Below are 17,202 nucleotides of genomic sequence, written 5' to 3'. Positions count from 1 at the left end.
GAGCTCTGGCTAATGTTTGGCTGTGGGACTCTGCATCTGCCCTGTCTCTGTAGTCTCTTTAATGACAATTCTGCTAGGTTCCTGTCCCACCACACTCTGCAGGCAGGACAAACTGTAGGTCAAAGTTTTTGTGACTGGGTTGGTGTCCCAGTCCCTTCACTTGAGGCCTTGTCTGGCTGTACATGATGAACTGTGGTTTTTACAAAGTTGGTGATCTTGATGGTTTTTTTCTTTTTGACTCATACTAAACTAGCAGATGTTTGAGCTGAATGAGAAGGGCTTTTGTATATGTGCACTGCTTCATAAATGTTTATTTATCTTTAGAATTCCAAAGAGGCAGGTGATGTAGCTTTGCCAGTAGACTGCTAACCTAGCATGCATTAAAGTCAGTTTAATTCCTGGGCATGGTGGCACCTGTCTGCAACCCCAGCACATAGAATTAGAAGTTCAGTATCATCCTCCACCATGCAGTGAATTCTAGACCTGTCGCAAAAAAAAAATCCCCAAATAGGTTTTCTTATAGGTAGGAAATAGAGATGGTTCTAAAGAACAGAGGTGAGACAGTGAGCTGTGGTCAGATGTCTTCGAGCAAATGGGGACAGACCTGTGACACCCTGTGGGGTTCTCAAAAGAGTCTGGCCTTCCCTCAAAGCGACAAATCCCTGACACCGAGAGCCACTCTCCCTTGTGGGTGAGGGTCTAAGTTGTGTGTGAGACATTTCTGAGATGTCCCCATAGTGGAGGGAGAGTCAGTGCCACTCTGTAGAGGACAGTCAACACTCACCACTGAGGAACATCTCTCCAGTCACTTTTGGTTCTTTATCCTGTGATGTGGCCAACAACAGCATCGAGGGACGAACAAAGGAGAACCGCGCTCATCTCTGCCTCTCCATCTCATCCAGTTTTGGTCCTTGTAAACAAACGCCCATGAAGAACACACCCACACCACCCAGAACTGCCTCTCAAGTATGTTTAGCAGCTCTGAAGGACACCCCTTACGGAAGCTGCAGGAACCTGATTGTCCCCAAGGGAATGTATATTAGGGGAAAGCTGAGAGCCCTGATCCTAAGGTCCTCCCAGGACTCAGGACAGCTGCAGTGCTGAGTGGTAGAGGCCAGCCATTGCAAAGTGCCGTGGTTCACTGGAGCCTCTCACACAACAGCTATTTGTAAAAGGTGATCCCTATTTATAGGACTGTGTGCAGGCAGGTTCAGGATCTTGGGCATGTTGACTCTAAGAAATATCCCTACCTTAATTATCCTGGTCCCTGTAGCAGTTACAGCCATCCCTGAAAAGTGCACTAAGCCTCGAGTACACAGCATGCACCCAGAGGGATATCTGTCTTGTGAGATTCTAGACAGTTCTTGGGAGGTACCAGACTCACCTAGAGCTTGGTCTATGGGCCTCTCACCTCCTGCATCCAGGCTGGTTAAGGGATGGTGCGGGATGCATGTCTGTCTTCCTTTGTCATGATGTGGACCGAGGAGTGGAAGCTGGGGTCTCCCAGAAGCTTGGCTGCTGAGTGGGGAGGGGCAAGCCAGAGTGTTTGATGGAGAATTCTGGCCATCCTACACATGAGCTCCTGGGCCACTTGGCGCCCAGGCAGAGGCCACTTGGAATCCCACTGCTCTGCCTTCTGTTTTCCCATGGCCAAGGTGACCCTGGGGAGAAGGTGGTCATGTATGTGGCTAAATCCATGGGAGCCCAGAAGGGTCTATCCAGGAAGTCAGAGCAATGGTGCAGGTTTGAGGACTACAAAGCCTCCCCTAAGTTGCTCTGTCTCATATCAGGGTGGTGTCTTAGAGTTTTACTGCTGTGAACAGACACCATGACCAAGGCAACTCTTATAAGGACAACATTTCATTGGAGCCGGCCTACAGGTTCAGAGGTTCAGTCCATTATGATCGAGGCAGGGGCATGGCAGCATCTAGGCAGGCATGGTACAGGAGGAGCTGAGAGTTCTACATCTTCATCTGCTAGCAGAATACTGGCTTTCAGGCAGCTAGGACTAGGGTACTAAAGCCTACACTCACAGTGACAATCCTACTCCAACAAGGCCACACTTAACTCCAACAGGGCTACACGTTCTAACAGTGCCGCTTCCTGGGCTGAACATATGCAAACCATCACAGGTGGGTTCCATCACATGGCTGCAGTGTTTCTTAGCCTGGGGTGAGGGGCTTTGTGGCAGCAGGAGAGAGACAGTTTTCTTCTTTGCCTCTGGGCACCATGGCAGTGTCACTGTTGAGTATCCGGCAGGAAATCTGATGTATCGCTGCTAAGAATTCAAACACTGAATGATGGGACCCCTGCAGCCAGCTCCACTGTCTTCTACAGCATTGCCCACAAAGGCTCCCTTACTCTCTTCAGGATCAGGGATGGGGTGGTGGGTAGAAAATTCTCCCTATTTTCTTCCAGTTAAAGCTGCATCCTCCACACAGCTGGTAAATAAATCATATAACTGAGAAATAGTACCTCACTGGCTTCACTAGAATAGTGGATGAGAGTAAGTTAGAAGCCAAAGATAAGATAAATTCCGGTTAAATGGGCTTGTCTCAGGAAGATGTGACTCTTTCTTCTTGACGTTGTCTCCTATACAGACCAAGGATGTTTGTCTCTGTCCAGAACAGAACACTCACTGATGTGTGCCTTGGCCAGAGGGACCTCCATATGCACTGCTGGACCCTGCATGCTGACCTTCCCTCCCTAATGTGACCTCTAGCAGTGTCCCGACAGCAATGACTGTCTGCCTTTCTGTAACCTCAACTGTCTGTGGTTTGGGCCATGCAGAAAATCCAGGACCTGGAGGCCACCTTGTACAATGCGCTGCAGCAGGAGCCAGGGCGGAGGGCCACCGAGGCACTGAGCGCCAGCCAGCGGGAGGACCTCCAGGCAGCTGTGGAGAAGGTGCGCAGACAGCTCCTGCGTCAAAGCCGGGAGTTCGACAGCCAGATCCTACGGGAGCGGATGGAGCTGCTGCAGCAGGCCCAGCAGGTACTAGCAGCGGCACCTACAGTCGTTTCCCCATCCTGTACCTTCAATAAGTCCCCGATGACCCGCTGGCACTTGATGGACACCGGGTACCCTGGATGTTGGGTGGAGAGTGACAGGTAGGCGTTCTGCTGGCTTAGCATCTTTTCTTAGGGTGGCCTGTCAGAGTGGAAAGCATTCGCTCCTTGGTGGCCGGGCAGACGCAAGGCACTTGGGTGTTGTAGATGGCAAACTTGTTCTTTTCATTGACTGAAATGTGTACATGAAACAAAGGTGTTTCTCCCACCTTCTTCCAACGCTCCCTCTACGGCAGCCCGATGCACAGGGGCCACCCTGCCTCAGCAACCCTTGGCCGTTGGGTTTGGGATGGCCGAGAATTTGAGACTCAGCCTAAGAGATGGACTCGTTGCCTCTTGGAGGATCTAAGCGTCTGTGAGGGCCACATGATGCTGAGCTGAGAAAAGAAGGTTCCAGAACCTTGACCACAGTTGAGGGAGGAGAGGCAGAAGAGATGAGCTACACAGAGCTTTGTTAGGAAGCAAGCTTCCTATTCCTCAGAGCCGCCACTCACATGCGTGGCATCCCCGTGAGGCGTGTGGGCTGGCACACAGCATGGCTGCCCCTGTCTGTCTCTGTCTTTCTTCCCTGCAGCCTCCAGGCCTCAGATGCCTGGATGTTGGACTCATGAGTGACTGAGGCCACTCCAGTTCATCTTCTTGTCCTGCTGGGAGCCTAGGTACCCCAGCTTGGGCCTCATCTCATGAGTGTACACTGTCTACACTGGACATGCACACATAAGCTGGTGAAGTCCATCTTTCTGTAACAAGTCAGAAGAGAGGGTCCTCTTAGGGGGGTGGGGATGCCTGTCCTCTGGGTCCATCCTTCAGAGGTTCTATGCTGGACCACCATAAAAGACAGAGGTCAGGTTTTTATGACACATGACTCAATGTGTTTCAGAAAATCCGGGACTTGGAGGGCAAGCTGGAGCTGCAGAGGCGCCAGCTGAAGGAACTAGAGGAAAAGGTAGGTGGACTGGGAGTGCTGAGACCTCAGGCCTGAGATGCAGGCAGCGAGCTGCACATTTCATCTTTAAAGCCCAGGCAGGCTTCCTGCTCCCCAGCCCGTCCAAGGAGTTCAAGGTCGCCACAGGCAGATGCTGGGGCTGCAGGGTCAGGAATCGACTTCAGTGTCTGGGTGATGGTTGATTCACATACCTTCAGAAAAGGCTGAAGAGACGAGTCACATTAAAAGGACAGCCCAGTCATTAAGACCCAGGTCAGTGAGAGACCCCGTCTTACAAACGAGGCAGACAACCGCTGAGGAATGGAACGGAACCCAGGGCTCTTCTCCAGATCCTAATGCATACACACGAACACACGTACACACATGGACATACACAAACATACACACACAGACACGTATACATGTCAACACAAAATAAATAAGTGAATGAATGAATGAATAGATTTTTGCCTTACGTGCAGGAAAAAATAAAAATAGCAAGAGTCTGGGGGAATAGTCAAATGGTAGAACTCTTGCTTAATGTAGACAGAAGGCCCTGAGCTCAAAGTATTAGCACAGAAGCTGGGTGTGCTGGGGCATGCCTTCAGTCACAGAGCTTAGGAGGCTGAAGTAGGGGGATCATGAGTTCAAGGCCCCCATCTCAGGAAACCAACCTTCCTTGAAATTTATATTATGCCTATTTATATATATTAGCAGAATGCTACTCATCTTCACTGAGACATGTATACTTAAAGCATCAGTCCTATTAAACAAACCCTTTCAATAATGTTGGTTATATTTCTAATTTTTTGTTTGTCTGTATTGTAGTCTCACCTTCAGGAATACACACAGCACAGTGCCTGGTGTGAGCAGTGTGAGAATGAATGAATGAATGAATGAATGAGTGAATGAATAGCAGTCCCCGAGTCTTAGCTCTTTTCACTGGGACAAAGGGACATAGTGATAATGATGTAGTTTGTATTTGTGGCTATTTTTGCACTAAAGTTCTTTTTTGCTTCTTTTTTAACCTGTATTTGTGAATGTATGCATGTATGTGTGTTAGTGAAGTATATATTTGTATGTATGTGTGTGTGAGGTGTAAGTATGTATGTATGTGTGTGGGCATGTGTACGAGGTGTGTTTGATGAGAGTGCCTGTGCACACACAGAAACCAGAAGAGGATGTCTGGTGTCCTTGTCCACCACTCTCCAACTATTCCTAGAGGAAGGGTCTCTTGCTGAACCTGGAGCTTGGGATTTTTCTGCTAGGTTGCATCCAGCAGGCCTCAGTAACCCTTCTCGCTGCTACCCCAGCAGTGCTGGGATTACAGGCATGTGTGGGATGAGAGACACAGAGGCAACTGACTTAACACAGGGCAGGCAACACAGGCCATGACTGAAGTAAGCAAAACCATGCTATGGTGCCAGTCCAGCTGGCACTTACCAACTGGCCAGATGTGATGACAGTGGGCACACACGTCTAGTCCCTGGGAGGTCTGGTTGGTTGGTATTGCTGTTCTTCCTAAGGGTTGCAACCCCCTTCAGCTCAGGACACACACGTCTAATGTGTGCTTGGTGAAGCTAGAAGACAAACACAGCATCCCAGGCTAAGCAGAATTCCTAGGAGAAAACAATATACACGATAGGGGAGGAACACACAGATGCCCTTGACAGTCCTCACACACTACCACAGGCGTCAACAGTAGAAACACCAATAGCTGTGCCTATCAGCCTAGAGAGATGGCTCAGTGGCTTGGACGGCTTACTAACACCTGTAACCACAGCTCCATGGGTATCTGATGCCCTCTGCTGGCTTCTATGGGAACTACACTCATTTGCACATACACATATATACCACATAATTAAACAATAAAGTCTCTCTTCAACAACAACAACAACAGCAACAACTACTAGCACTTCCTTACCCAGGTAAATGGTTGAGTGAGCTGTTTTAGACAAGCCCTTTTGCTAAGAACTGAAAAATGTAAAAATTTATCCTCTCAAGGCTGGGCATAGTTGTGGTGCACACCTGTAAGCCCAGTACTTAGGAGGCAAAGTCAAGAGGATTAGAAGTTCAAGCCCAGCCTGGGTTGCAAAGTAAGACTTAAAAAAAAAAACTTTGCTTAGGATATTTGAAAGCATTCATGCACAGGAGTGAAAAATGTCAGGTCAGTATCCAGAAAGGAAGAACCCAGAGACAAACATTTGCACTCATCCCAGAGGAGACAGCCAGGGTCATGTGGATGCTGGTAGCCACCCTGTGCTGCTGACCTCGCGGACTGCAAGGCTAGTTGAGGACCACACAGGCAAGGTGGCTGTACTGATTGTCACCACTTCCTGTGACAACACCTGCTAACTGTGCATCCCTTGAAACAGGGCGGATTTCAATCTTCCTCTGAGACAGAGTGTAGGGTGGTCTTAGACAAGTCCAGGGAGAAGTCATAGTCGCATAGCTTATGTCAAAGACCAAGATGGTAAAGGGCAGAGACACAGGCCTTCTGACCCAGCCTGCTGAAACATGCCAGACCAACTTGTGGGAAAGAAGCTTGACTCTCCAGTGCCAGCAGGGACAAGTTATTAGAAGTTACTGGACAGCAGAGTCTGGGACTTTTCATCAGTGGGGCAGCATTCCTGGTGGTTGTCAAATACTAAATATAGGTATGGGGAGAGAGAAAGGGAAGGAACACTCCTTGAGACTCCTAGAGGGGCAGATATATTCTCCATGAGAAGCTAAATTCAGACAGGGCAGTAACTAGTTTCTTCCTGTATGGAGTTTCTGGGTGCATGCTCGGCTGTGTCTGCAGGGAGCACCAGAAGCCCATGTCCAGGCAGTAGCCACCTGGGTTTCCCCATCAGTTCCCTTCTGGGGAACTCTGAGTGGTTGTGCTAGATCCCAGAGTCCCGTCTGGCAGGTGCCCAGCCCTCCTCCACCCTCTAGGACTGTTGGGATGTCCTAAGGGGAATGTCAGGTTGATCCAATGGAGAATACTTTGACTCCATGGATGGACTCAGGACAGCCTGAGATCCTGGGGCTGTAAGTGGAGAGCTTCTTACTGCTCTGAGAATGAGACTCTTTGCCTCCATTTGTGAGCAGGGAAGTGGGTGGGGGTGTAGGTGGGGCATGGGAGAATGAACTCTTCCTGCCTTTGCATCCTTGGGGGTACCTTGAAGGTGATACCCCAATGTGACAACTGTACAAACATGGCCACAGGGGTTGTCATTTATTAAAATGTTAAAAATGGCGGTGGGGTGGGAGATGCCTCGGTCAGTAAAGTGCTTGCTTTGCAAACATTCCCTGTGCTTGGTGGATCCCCACATCTCACACCAGGGACAGCTGGGTGTGGTGGGGCACAGTTAGAAAGCCAGTGCTGGGGAGGTGGAGCCAGGCAGTGTGGGGATCACGGGTCAGATAGTTTGGTGTAACTGGTGAGTTCCATGGCAGTGAAATACCCTGTCTCAAAAATCCAAAGAGGACAGGAATGAAATTTGAGCTTGTCCCCTACCCTACACTCATGCACGCATGCACGCACGGATGCACACCTGCAATCACACCTGCAACCCACACATGACACATGTACATAGACACACATAGTAATGTCAGAAATCAGGCTGCCCGGGTGTCCTGGCTACGCCTCCATGGGGAAGTACCTGGTTGTCACTTGGACTGTTTTTCTCAGAGCTGATTTGTGGACTGCTCTGTCACCATCTTCCCAGGAGGGTATGCCCACATCAGGAGAGGTTGACCTGAACAGGGCATTACTGGTTAGCTATATGACAGGCCTAATTGTCACATATAGGTCCTTCCAGTCACTCTCTGCAAGTGATTATGGGAAACTCTAGTGCCATCAACTGTGGCTTGTGATCGTTCTCTCCTTCCATGGCCAGTATTATTTACAGTCCACTGGATGGTCTCACGAAACCCTCTTCCTCCTCCTCCTGAGCCTCAGTTTCCCCATGCAGAACATGAAGTATCTGGGATTACAAGTGACCCCTTACAGCTCTTGATCATAGAGATTGGATGGAAGGAAGTGGTGATGTTATTTGCATTTTTACTTTTCTCTACAAACAACATAGAAAACTATGACTTTGTTTGGTGGGAATTTTTTTTTTAATTTCCCTGGTGATGGTTATATGTCTCCTCTAATGACTACTGAGTCTGTTTAAACAGGGTAAGTTACAAGTAGACTAAGGGGGAAAATATTCTTTTGAATTAACTGATCTGTCTTTTCTGGTTTTGTAAAGTTATTTTTTTTCAGTAGCGTTTTTCTAAAGTCGACTGGTAAAAGGTAGACGATATTTTGAATATTAACAAATCTCTTGCAAGGGGCAGTGTTGGGAAGGATTGCTTGTCTGCGGGTTGGCCTGGCTGCCTCCCTTGTTGCTGCCCACCGTAACAGACTGGTGAACCAGTGTGACCTTGGGCAGGCCCTTCCCTCTGTTGTCCTGTGCAGTCTTACCTTCAGTCCCCAAAGTCTCTGCACATGGCATAGCTCTCTCCTGGCAGCCTGGGTTGGTGGGATACCTGATAGGGATAACCCACTGAGCATGAAAGGCTGGAGGGAGCACTTGGCGCCTCCCGCTGACCGCCTCCTACGCCTCTCTGCTGCCCCCTACTGTCATAGTTCTTGTAAGATGCTATTGGTGAATTCCATACCACATCTCACATCTTTTTTCTTTTCTTTTCTTTTTTCTTTTCATTTCATTTCTTTTCTTTCTTTTCTTTCGTTTCTTTTCTTTCTTTCTTTTCTTTTTCTTTCCTTCCTTTCCTTTTCGTCTTATGTTATAGTTTTTGTTCCTTTTTTTGTTTTTCTCACTAGCATTCATTCTGTGGCCTTGACGACGCCCATGCGCCGAGAACACTGGTGTGTATCCTTTCCTTTCTATTGGCTGAGGCAGAGCTGATTCTTAGGCTGTGCTGCTCCTTGGGAGATGAGGAGCCTTGAAAGCAATCCTGTTTCCCCACTTCATCTCCTCAGGGGCTGTGTGGTCCTGGGTCCTCAGTGTCCTGCCATAGAGGCACATGGCGAGGATTTCTGAGAAAGAGAGGTCCCACAACATTTTATGCACAGAGTTTATGTCCCATTCCCAAAGCTATCTCCAGTCTGGCGTAGTTCCTGATCTGTGCAAAGTGACCTTCAAGTGACCTTCCATGGTCAAGGAGCAGGTTGATGAGCCAGATCCCTAATGTTGACTGCACAGTGTCCAGGAACCAGTAGTCCCTGGCTCCTCACCTCTGGATCTCAACCTGCATGCCCAGTTATGATGCCTGACTATATTCAGAGACCCAAAGAATAAAGTCATGCCAGGCTCTGGTTCTGCTCTAGCTGTTGATCTCTTATTCCCCAGCACCTCGCTTTCAGCCTGAGTTACTGCTTTTCCATACTCTCCCAGTACTGAGTGCTCATAATAGGGCTGGTATCTACCAGGACTTCTGAATTTTGGAGTCTTGACCCTGAATCTAGCCTAGGCTGAGGATCCTTGAACTCCAGGATACCCTTGAGGTCTATTAGATCCCTAGATGGACCACCCAGTGTCCTTAGTGATGTCCCTGACTCTAACTCTAGCTCACAAGGGCTTAAGTTAGGTACCTTCTATCTCCCATTGTCTGGGACATATCCAGGCACTTGATGTTTGGTCATTGTATAGAGAGAGAATAAAGGGCTCTCCTGGGGTCTGGAGACAGCTCACACCATGCTCCATTGATGGAGTCCTGGGGCTTGCACTATGCAAATCCTGCTCCCTTTTTTCTGAGTTGTGGAGGAGGTTGGTTCTCAACTGTCAAGAGAGATCAGGATGGTGTGGTCTTGGAGATATACCAGAGCCCCCTCTACTCTTCTTAACCTTTGATTTTTTTGTTTCACTTCAAATTATCTCTTAATCTTACAGGCTAGACAAAGAGCTTTTGGAATCACCTGAGTCCCCGTGGTGCCCCATCCTCACTGAAACCAAAATCCAACAGTGCAACAAAGCTTTTCAAAGTCCGGAGCCTGAACACAGAACTTACGCACATTTGACAGTCACTTAAAGGGGCAGCCTGGGGACCTGGCCAGCCTCTGCTGTGGAACTCTGCAGGACAATGGCGAGCCTCCCCAGTATCCCCACTGTGACATCTTCAGGAGCCAAGGCCAAAGGTGGATCCAGATGGCAGAAATTTAAGTGCAATTAGTGGAAACCCAGGACATGGGAGCTGCTGCCTTGGGGGACAGCCACCAGCCTTGTCCCCGTGCTGTGTGCCTCCCTGAAGGCACTGTGAGTGCCTAGATGGACTCAGACAGCCCCTCTGCCCTGTGTACATAAGTCTCCATGGACTGAGTGTGTTCTTCTGGGGTTATCTGCCAGAGCAACCAACGGAACCTCTGACTCTATGCACAGCTGGACTTGCAGCTGGTGGCCAGCAAGAGAGTTGGAGTCGCCAATGTGGGGACCCTGTGGATCGTAGATTTCTGAGGAAAGCTGAAGTGTCCGATACATGTATAGGTATAGGTATAGGGGTGACACTGCACACGTCCCAGAGCATGGCTGTGTCTAAGACCAGGGAGAAAACAGACCCAAGCTATCTGTTGTAATTTGTAGCAGCATCCTAAAACGGAGCTAAGGCTGGTAGTACAGTACCCAGAGGCTCTGAGGTCTGAGGTCTGAGGCCAGGGTCCCCCTTTACCATAGAGAAAATTACCATAGAGCCTTCACTGCCCAGGATCCTTGGGAGAGAGCAGAGTCAACTCCTCAGGTGTTGGAGCCTCCCAGAGCACAGCGGGTAGGATGAGGGATGGTGCACCCTAAGTTCACTGGGAGCTAGATGCTAGAAGTTGACTTCCAGAGGAAATTCCCCAAAAAGTAACGTTGGGATGCTCCTGGTGGTCTAGGGCAGGTGGGGCGGGGCACCCCCAAAAGGTCCCTGCCCACGCGGCTATACTCTTTCAAACTTGGGGTGGAGAGAATGTTAGCCATCAGATTGACAGTATGAAGAAGGGGGTAGGCTGGTGAGTCTGGGTGGAGGAGCTTGTGGTGAGTTGAGACGAGACATGGTGGCAGCAGGCCAGATGAAGCCTCTTGCTGTACAGTTATAGGACCAAGTAGGTGGCACCATGATTTCCTGGAAGCAAGCGAAATGATTGGGGTTCAGATCAGGCCCATTGAGGGAACCATGGAGCAGGGACCTGACATTGTAGGGGAGCCAGACCCAAAGACAGAGAAGCGAGGACAGTGCTCTGGATGGAAGAGGGGCTGTCCAGGCAGGAGGTCATTCCGGCAGCTATGGAGTCTCCAGCTTGAAGCAAACACAGCAGGATGGCTCAGAAGCGTTGACTCTGCTGAAATCTGTGACCAGCACCTGTGCACCCACAAGCCCAGTCTCTTCAACGTACCAATACCCAGTGGCTTAATTAAATTGCAAGGAACCTATCTTTGACAGCATTGCATCTGAGTCATTGAATAGCAGGAGTGTGGGCAACAGTGAGGAAAAGGAAAAGCCTGCTTTCTCTGTTAGGAGACACAGAGGGCGCTATTCAACTGACTTCTGTAGACAGTCATCCTGGGGCATCCCAGAGGGTCAAGAAGTCCACCACTCTGTCCCTGCAACCATCTGTCTAGAATCCCAGCAGGCTGTGCTGGAGTATAGTTCTTGTACCTTCTGTCCCTACCTACTGGGAGGGAGAGTGCAGCCTCCCTCTCTGCCTGGCTAGATGCTAGGTTTTTTTTACTCAACAGCTTATGTGACAGTGGCCTTAACCCTGCAGTCAGACCCGTCTGGGCACTCCCAGCTCAGTCATTTCCCTGCTGCAGACAAACAGTGCCCTTGTGACACCGAGGCACACAACTGACAGATCCCAGGCCATACCTTGTGGAAGAGCTTCCGTGACCACAGCAGGATGGGTTGGACCTGCATCATTCCACAGGCTCTCTCCCATCCCAGCAGCGGCTGGCAGGAGCAAGGATCTGAGACCCTCAGGGCCAGTATCCACCCCGTTCTACCCCCAGGAAGCCACCCAGGCCCAAGAATGCAGCCCACACAGACAGGTGTGCAAGCTTCCCGAGTCTCTGTTGTCATCTTAGGCTTTTCTGCCAGAGTCCCTACTGGGAGGCACAGTCTCAGGGCTCTTGCCATCAAATGCCAGTGTAAGTTTCCAGGGGAGCAGAGCTGCAGAGTCAACTTCCAAAGCCAAGGCTACACTCTTCTGTAGACAGGAAGGCAGGTGGAATTTTCCTTTGCCCTTCTTCCAGACTCACTAGGAGGATGAAGCCCATAGCCCATCCTAGGAAGTCTTCAAACACGAGGCTCCACCTCTGTGCCTCAATCCTCTAAGCCAGTGACATGCAGTCTTGAGCAGGAGAGAGAAGCTAAGGAGTCAAGGCTAGTCTGTCATTGCTGCAGCCTGTAGGGGCTGAGTGGGGAGGCCCCGACTGGGGTCAGGTAGCTAGATGAACTGAGGACTGGGCGGCTTCAGCTTAACAGTAAAGGGTGCCCCTAAGGCTGAAAGACCAATGTCCTATCACGTCCTCTTCACTTTGCTTGATCTATAGCTGGTCATGGGGGAGTTCTTAGTCACAGTCCCCTGCTTAGCTTAGCCCAGTGTAGAGCCCCCGCCCCGCCCATGTGCTGTGCAGAAGCCGGGGCCTGTGTGCTAGCTCAGTTCCACACGGAGCCCACCCAGTCTGAGGCCCTCGCAGTTGCTTCCTACCCTGGCTAGGCAGGGACTACATGTTCCAGCATGCTCCAGCTCCCTAACCAAGGTCAGTTCCCTGAAGAGTTGTGTGGCTGCTGCTTCCTTCCGGTCCTGTAGCCCAGTTGCCCCCAGGAGCCTGGCAATCCCAGCACCATACAAGTGGGTTGTTCTTGCTAAGGAGCTCCCATCCTGGAGTGGAAAACCCAAACCAGGCACTTTGGTGTCTTTTTCCTCTGCCAAATGGTCAGGAAACCAAAACAAAAAACAAACAAAGAAAAAGTCCCAAACCAAAACAAACCAACAACCCCCCCCCCAAAACAACCAGAGGCCTGTTATGGGTTCCTGCAGACCTCAGTATGTGCCCAGAGCCCTACTCTAGTAGAAGAAACTGGGTTTTCAAGGTTGAACCTGCCCCTTCCCCTTCTTATCCATTCACCTCAGGCCTGAGGTTTTAAGGTGGGTGCTGCAATCATGGCCTGTGCCCTTTCTGTGACCTTCTCTCAGTCATGACTCCTAAGACATTGGTCTCTGTCCTTAAAACCACTCTCTTGAGGCCTGCCCCCCAAGGGAAACTGGTAGCCATAGGCCCAGGTCTCTACCCAGCATCTTTTAAATCTTTTCAGCTCCACCTTCTTTTCCCTCTAAGTCTTGGTGAATCACCAATAAGAGCCAGCTGCCTTCAGCTGACAGTCTCTTCCCACAGCTGGTAGCCTCTTGTGGCCAGTGTTTCTGGGGCTCACAGGCCTGGTACTTGGGGAATCCTCCCCATGGTAGGGGAAAGAACTGTTTACTGCATGCGGTGTCACTTTGCACAGTGCTGGCTACTTGCCCAGTACCCTGCAGCAGCTAAGCAATAAGTCTTGTCACAATCCAATCAGCTGAGGGCGTGGACCAGGAAGCGTCACTATGCCTACCACATCCAGCCAGAGGATGTGCTGGGCTCTCTGAGCAAGCTGTGTGAACCTATTCATGTACTCTCTCACAGATGCAGATGCCTCTACTCCAGACCATGTCTGGAGATCCTCTTATGAGAAACTCAGGAATTTGCCCAGATTCGTACCTAAGACAGGATTCAAACCCAAGGAGTAAGGCCCAGCACCTATGATCTGAGTCGATCTTTCTGTCCCTTTAAGGCCAGTGTTTCCCATGGCCAGTTCTGCCTGCCCTGACTCTGCTGCAGCTCTTTACCCCCTATATCGACCAGAGATCTACTGTTAGGAACTCGGAAGGCCTCTCTTCACAGGTAGAAAAGGGAGCCACCGACTTCATTGTTGGAGAGCATGAAGCCTCACCAGAGTGAGGTGCATCCAAAGCAATCCGAGGGGTACCCACAGGATGCTCAGGGTGGGGTATACATGATTTCTAGCCAAATCCCACTGGGCCCTAAGATCATAGCTGCTTCTTCCCAAGGATGGGTCACCCCAAGTTCGCCCACTGGTAACCTGGGTAACCTTCTGGTTTCATTAAGTGGGATTATACAAAGGGCTACAATAAATGTCTATCTTTATGGCAAGAGGCAATTTACGAGGAAGGCTGGGAAATGGCGGGGGAGTGAATGCACAGCCGCATGCAGAGGTGGAGGAGGGGGAGATGTGGTTTCCTTTGGGTCCCAAGGGTGCTACTTCAGAAATGAACACATCTGTGTGCCCTGAGGGAAGCATGCTAAGAAACCTGTCCCATTATTTTCTGGGGAAGCAAAGCCTATTATTTTATAATACTGGCCTGTTACCTCTCTGCCTAGTTCTGTCCTCCGGTGTGGTTGATGGCCTCAGATTTTTTCCCCCTGTAGACCCCTTGGTCTCACCTTAAACCAGCTATCTCCTCAGTTCTGAATGGTCATGACTGCTCTATGCTTACAGCGAGATGTCCGAGCCCCCTGAGTACCGGTGTGAGTGTGGGCCCTTCTGTGTGCCATGTGGCTAGCCACTTCTAGCCTGTTGGCTATGGCCTGGTGCTTGTCCCCACTCCACAGAGCTCTGCTTACATCTGCTTGCTGCTCTCCACCAGGCCTGCTTTTCTCACCCTCTGGATCCCTTCCCCAACCCCAAGCTCCAGGGCACTTGCTTTCTGATGCCCAAAGGCTGGTTCCATGCCACACTTGATCTCACAGCTCCTGGGCAACACCATACATTCTCGGTGTGGAGTCAGACCTGGCTGTTCCTTCCCATCTGTAGGGTTTGGACAAGCTCTTCCACCTTCTGAGATCTTTTGATTTTACCATCTCTAAAATGATCATGAGGATGCCTACCTCATAGGGTCACCAGGACACCCGGACTAGGTAGGTTCAAGAGACCTCTTGTATTGCATTTATTTCCCACCTTCTTTGCTTGGCCGGTTCTAGGTCCTTGGGAAGTATGTGCTATACTCAAACAGCACCATGGGCTCTCATTCGTTATGGTTGGGAATGAGCTTTGTTTGCTTTGGAGAACCTGGGGGTACTCCTTGGAAACCATCTCTTTCCTCTTTGTGTGCATTGCTAAGCTCTTAGTTCCAGGTGGCTGGTCTGAGCCTCGTTCTAGCTTTGGTGTGTTCTAGCAGGCCAGTTTGTAAAGTGAGACGCTTGTTCGTATTGCATGACATTCGTGTGGATGAAACCCAAGCTAACCACTCATGAATAATCCACCTGTCCTTGTTCTCCTCAAAGGATGTTTTCCAGAACAGTCCAAAGGCACAGTAGCCACCTTAGAATTTCCAGAAAGTCCATGTTGTAGACTCATTCCATTTTTACTAAGTCTGGGCCAGTGAAATGTTTCCGGGATGGAGCCAACAGCCCAGGGGCAGACTGAGAAAAGCTTCAGCTACGTCATCAGAGCTCCCAGCATCGATGGCACTGATGGGATAAATGTGGATGTGAAGATTGACACCTGCTGGGTGTTCCGAGACCTGGAGGAGAGTGACAAGAAGCAGGCATGCCTTCCGGAAACAGCCAGCAGCCTGGACCTGGACACAGGGCTGCTCAGAGAGCAGCTGGAATCCTCAGAGCAGAAGCTGTTGGCAGCTGTGGACAAGCATGTGATATCAGAGTCAGGGCTGAGGCACAGGTGGGTGTAACCCCGTGAACACTCTTGTGTGTGGAGGGGCAGTGTTGATGAATCCCCTTGGCACAGGATCCTTTGAATCCTGTCTCCGGTGGAGGCCCAGGCCCACCAGCCTCTGGGGGGGTCATCTCTGCTCACTTCTGTCTGTCACGGTCTGCTCTCTGCTCGATCACCGTCTACGGGGTCCAGTCAGTGGCAAGCACCGGTGGTGAAGGGGAAGGAGAGAAGCCCCATCACCCCCTCACCTCCCTTCTGTTATGGCTGTGCTCGGATGATGTGTGCCTCTCTTCTTTGTGGGCCAACTTATGCTGTGTGACTTGGCCCAAACCTTGGTCACTTGTTTCCCCTGGATAGTCCCTTAGCTCCAGGAACAGAAGTGGTCCCAGAGTTGCTGAACTGTCTGTCTGTCATCTCTGTCTGGCCTCCCAGATCCTCCACATCTTGGTACAGGATACCCCAACCCCAGTTGTTTCTCTCTGCTGTGCCTCTCGAATGGGTTCTTCTGCCTGGTGGCGTTAACACAGACCCAGAATGGCCGTTTGAATCTAGGCCTTTTTCCAAACCCTATCTCCTTTTTGCTTTTTACTAATGACACCTTTCTTCCCTTTTCTCCCATCCCCCCTCACTTTCCTCTCTTCAACTCCCCTCTCCTCTTCTTCCTGTTTTCCCTTCCTTTAGTGGTTCTGGGGATGGAACTCAAGGCCTTGAGTATCCTAGACTGTGCTGCCTGGTCACACCCCAACCCTTGCCCTCCCTTCCTCCCTTCCTCCCTCCCTCCCCTTCCCTCCCCTCTTCCCTTTTCCCCTCTCTCCTTCTTTCCTCTCAAGAGGCAGTTTCCATGGTTAGCTGTCTGCATTGTTAAAGGCCTATGATGAGGGGGGACACCCTGAAGGATGGGGTGGGTAGAGGAATGCTATTCTCCTCATGGTAGCCAGGAAGAGCGGCTGTGGGGTCCCCAGGGAGTTTCTTGAGACTGTGTGTGTTAGTTTTTCTGTCACTGTGAACAAATACTCGCGTAATTAGTGAAAGGAGCACAGGTTCATTGTAGCCACAGCGGCTTCAGTCTACGTTGTGCATTCGTTGATTTGGATCCATGGTCAGGCGGGGCCCCTTGGCAGAGGTTCCTCTGCAGCTGGAGCCCAGGGTGAGGCCATATCCACCGTTCTGAAGAGTGGCACACATCTTTCAGGAAAGGGCCAGGGGATAGGGAGGTTCGATCTGTGGCAGGGCTGACGTTGAGAAAGGACCACTTTGTTCTCCACTCTGGTCCAGCGTTGATTCTCTCGAGGCCTGTGATGCAGATGATGTTATTGCCTCCTTTTCCAGAGGGGGAGCTAGAGAGCCAGCGACCAGAAGAGCTGCAGTGTGTCAATGGCCCGCCAGGAATGCATTTGCCCAGCCGACTTCCTGGTGCGTGTGGTCCACCAGGAGTCAGCGAGTGTCTGGGAGTGTACACTGGACAGGGTGCAGCCACAGAGTTAACGCGTAGGCTGGTGAGATCGCTTAGCG

At 50.5% G+C, this 17,202-nt stretch overlaps 2 protein-coding genes across 12 annotated transcripts in view; both read left to right on the top strand.

Annotated features, from left to right (window-relative positions):
* The window catches only part of Jakmip1 (janus kinase and microtubule interacting protein 1), a 118,088-nt gene extending 108,087 nt beyond the window's left edge, over positions 1-10,001 (top strand). For 9 of the 11 annotated variants that reach the window (XM_052199780.1, XM_052199778.1, XM_052199782.1 and 6 more), the window contains 4 exons: positions 2,791-2,994; positions 3,949-4,014; positions 8,810-8,854; positions 9,879-9,975. In XM_052199780.1, coding sequence (XP_052055740.1) covers positions 2,791-2,994; positions 3,949-4,014; positions 8,810-8,854; positions 9,879-9,908 — 345 coding nt within the window. In that variant the 3' untranslated portion in view covers positions 9,909-9,975. Of the gene's footprint in view, positions 1-2,790; positions 2,995-3,948; positions 4,015-8,809; positions 8,855-9,878 lie in introns of all 11 variants that reach the window. The other 2 variants (XM_052199777.1, XM_052199787.1) reach the window with 2 other exon arrangements.
* Positions 10,002-15,400: 5,399 nt separating this feature from the next.
* The window catches only part of C11H4orf50 (chromosome 11 C4orf50 homolog), an 87,207-nt gene continuing 85,405 nt past the window's right edge, over positions 15,401-17,202 (top strand). Inside the window, exon 1 of the mRNA XM_052199788.1 lies at positions 15,401-15,696. Coding sequence (XP_052055748.1) covers positions 15,413-15,696 — 284 coding nt within the window. The 5' untranslated portion in view covers positions 15,401-15,412. The remainder of the gene's footprint in view (positions 15,697-17,202) is intronic.

The sequence above is a fragment of the Apodemus sylvaticus genome, chromosome 11 (genome assembly GCF_947179515.1).
Source record: "Apodemus sylvaticus chromosome 11, mApoSyl1.1, whole genome shotgun sequence".
Classification (NCBI taxonomy): domain Eukaryota; kingdom Metazoa; phylum Chordata; class Mammalia; order Rodentia; family Muridae; genus Apodemus; species Apodemus sylvaticus.
This window is presented reverse-complemented; position numbering and strand designations above follow the sequence as displayed.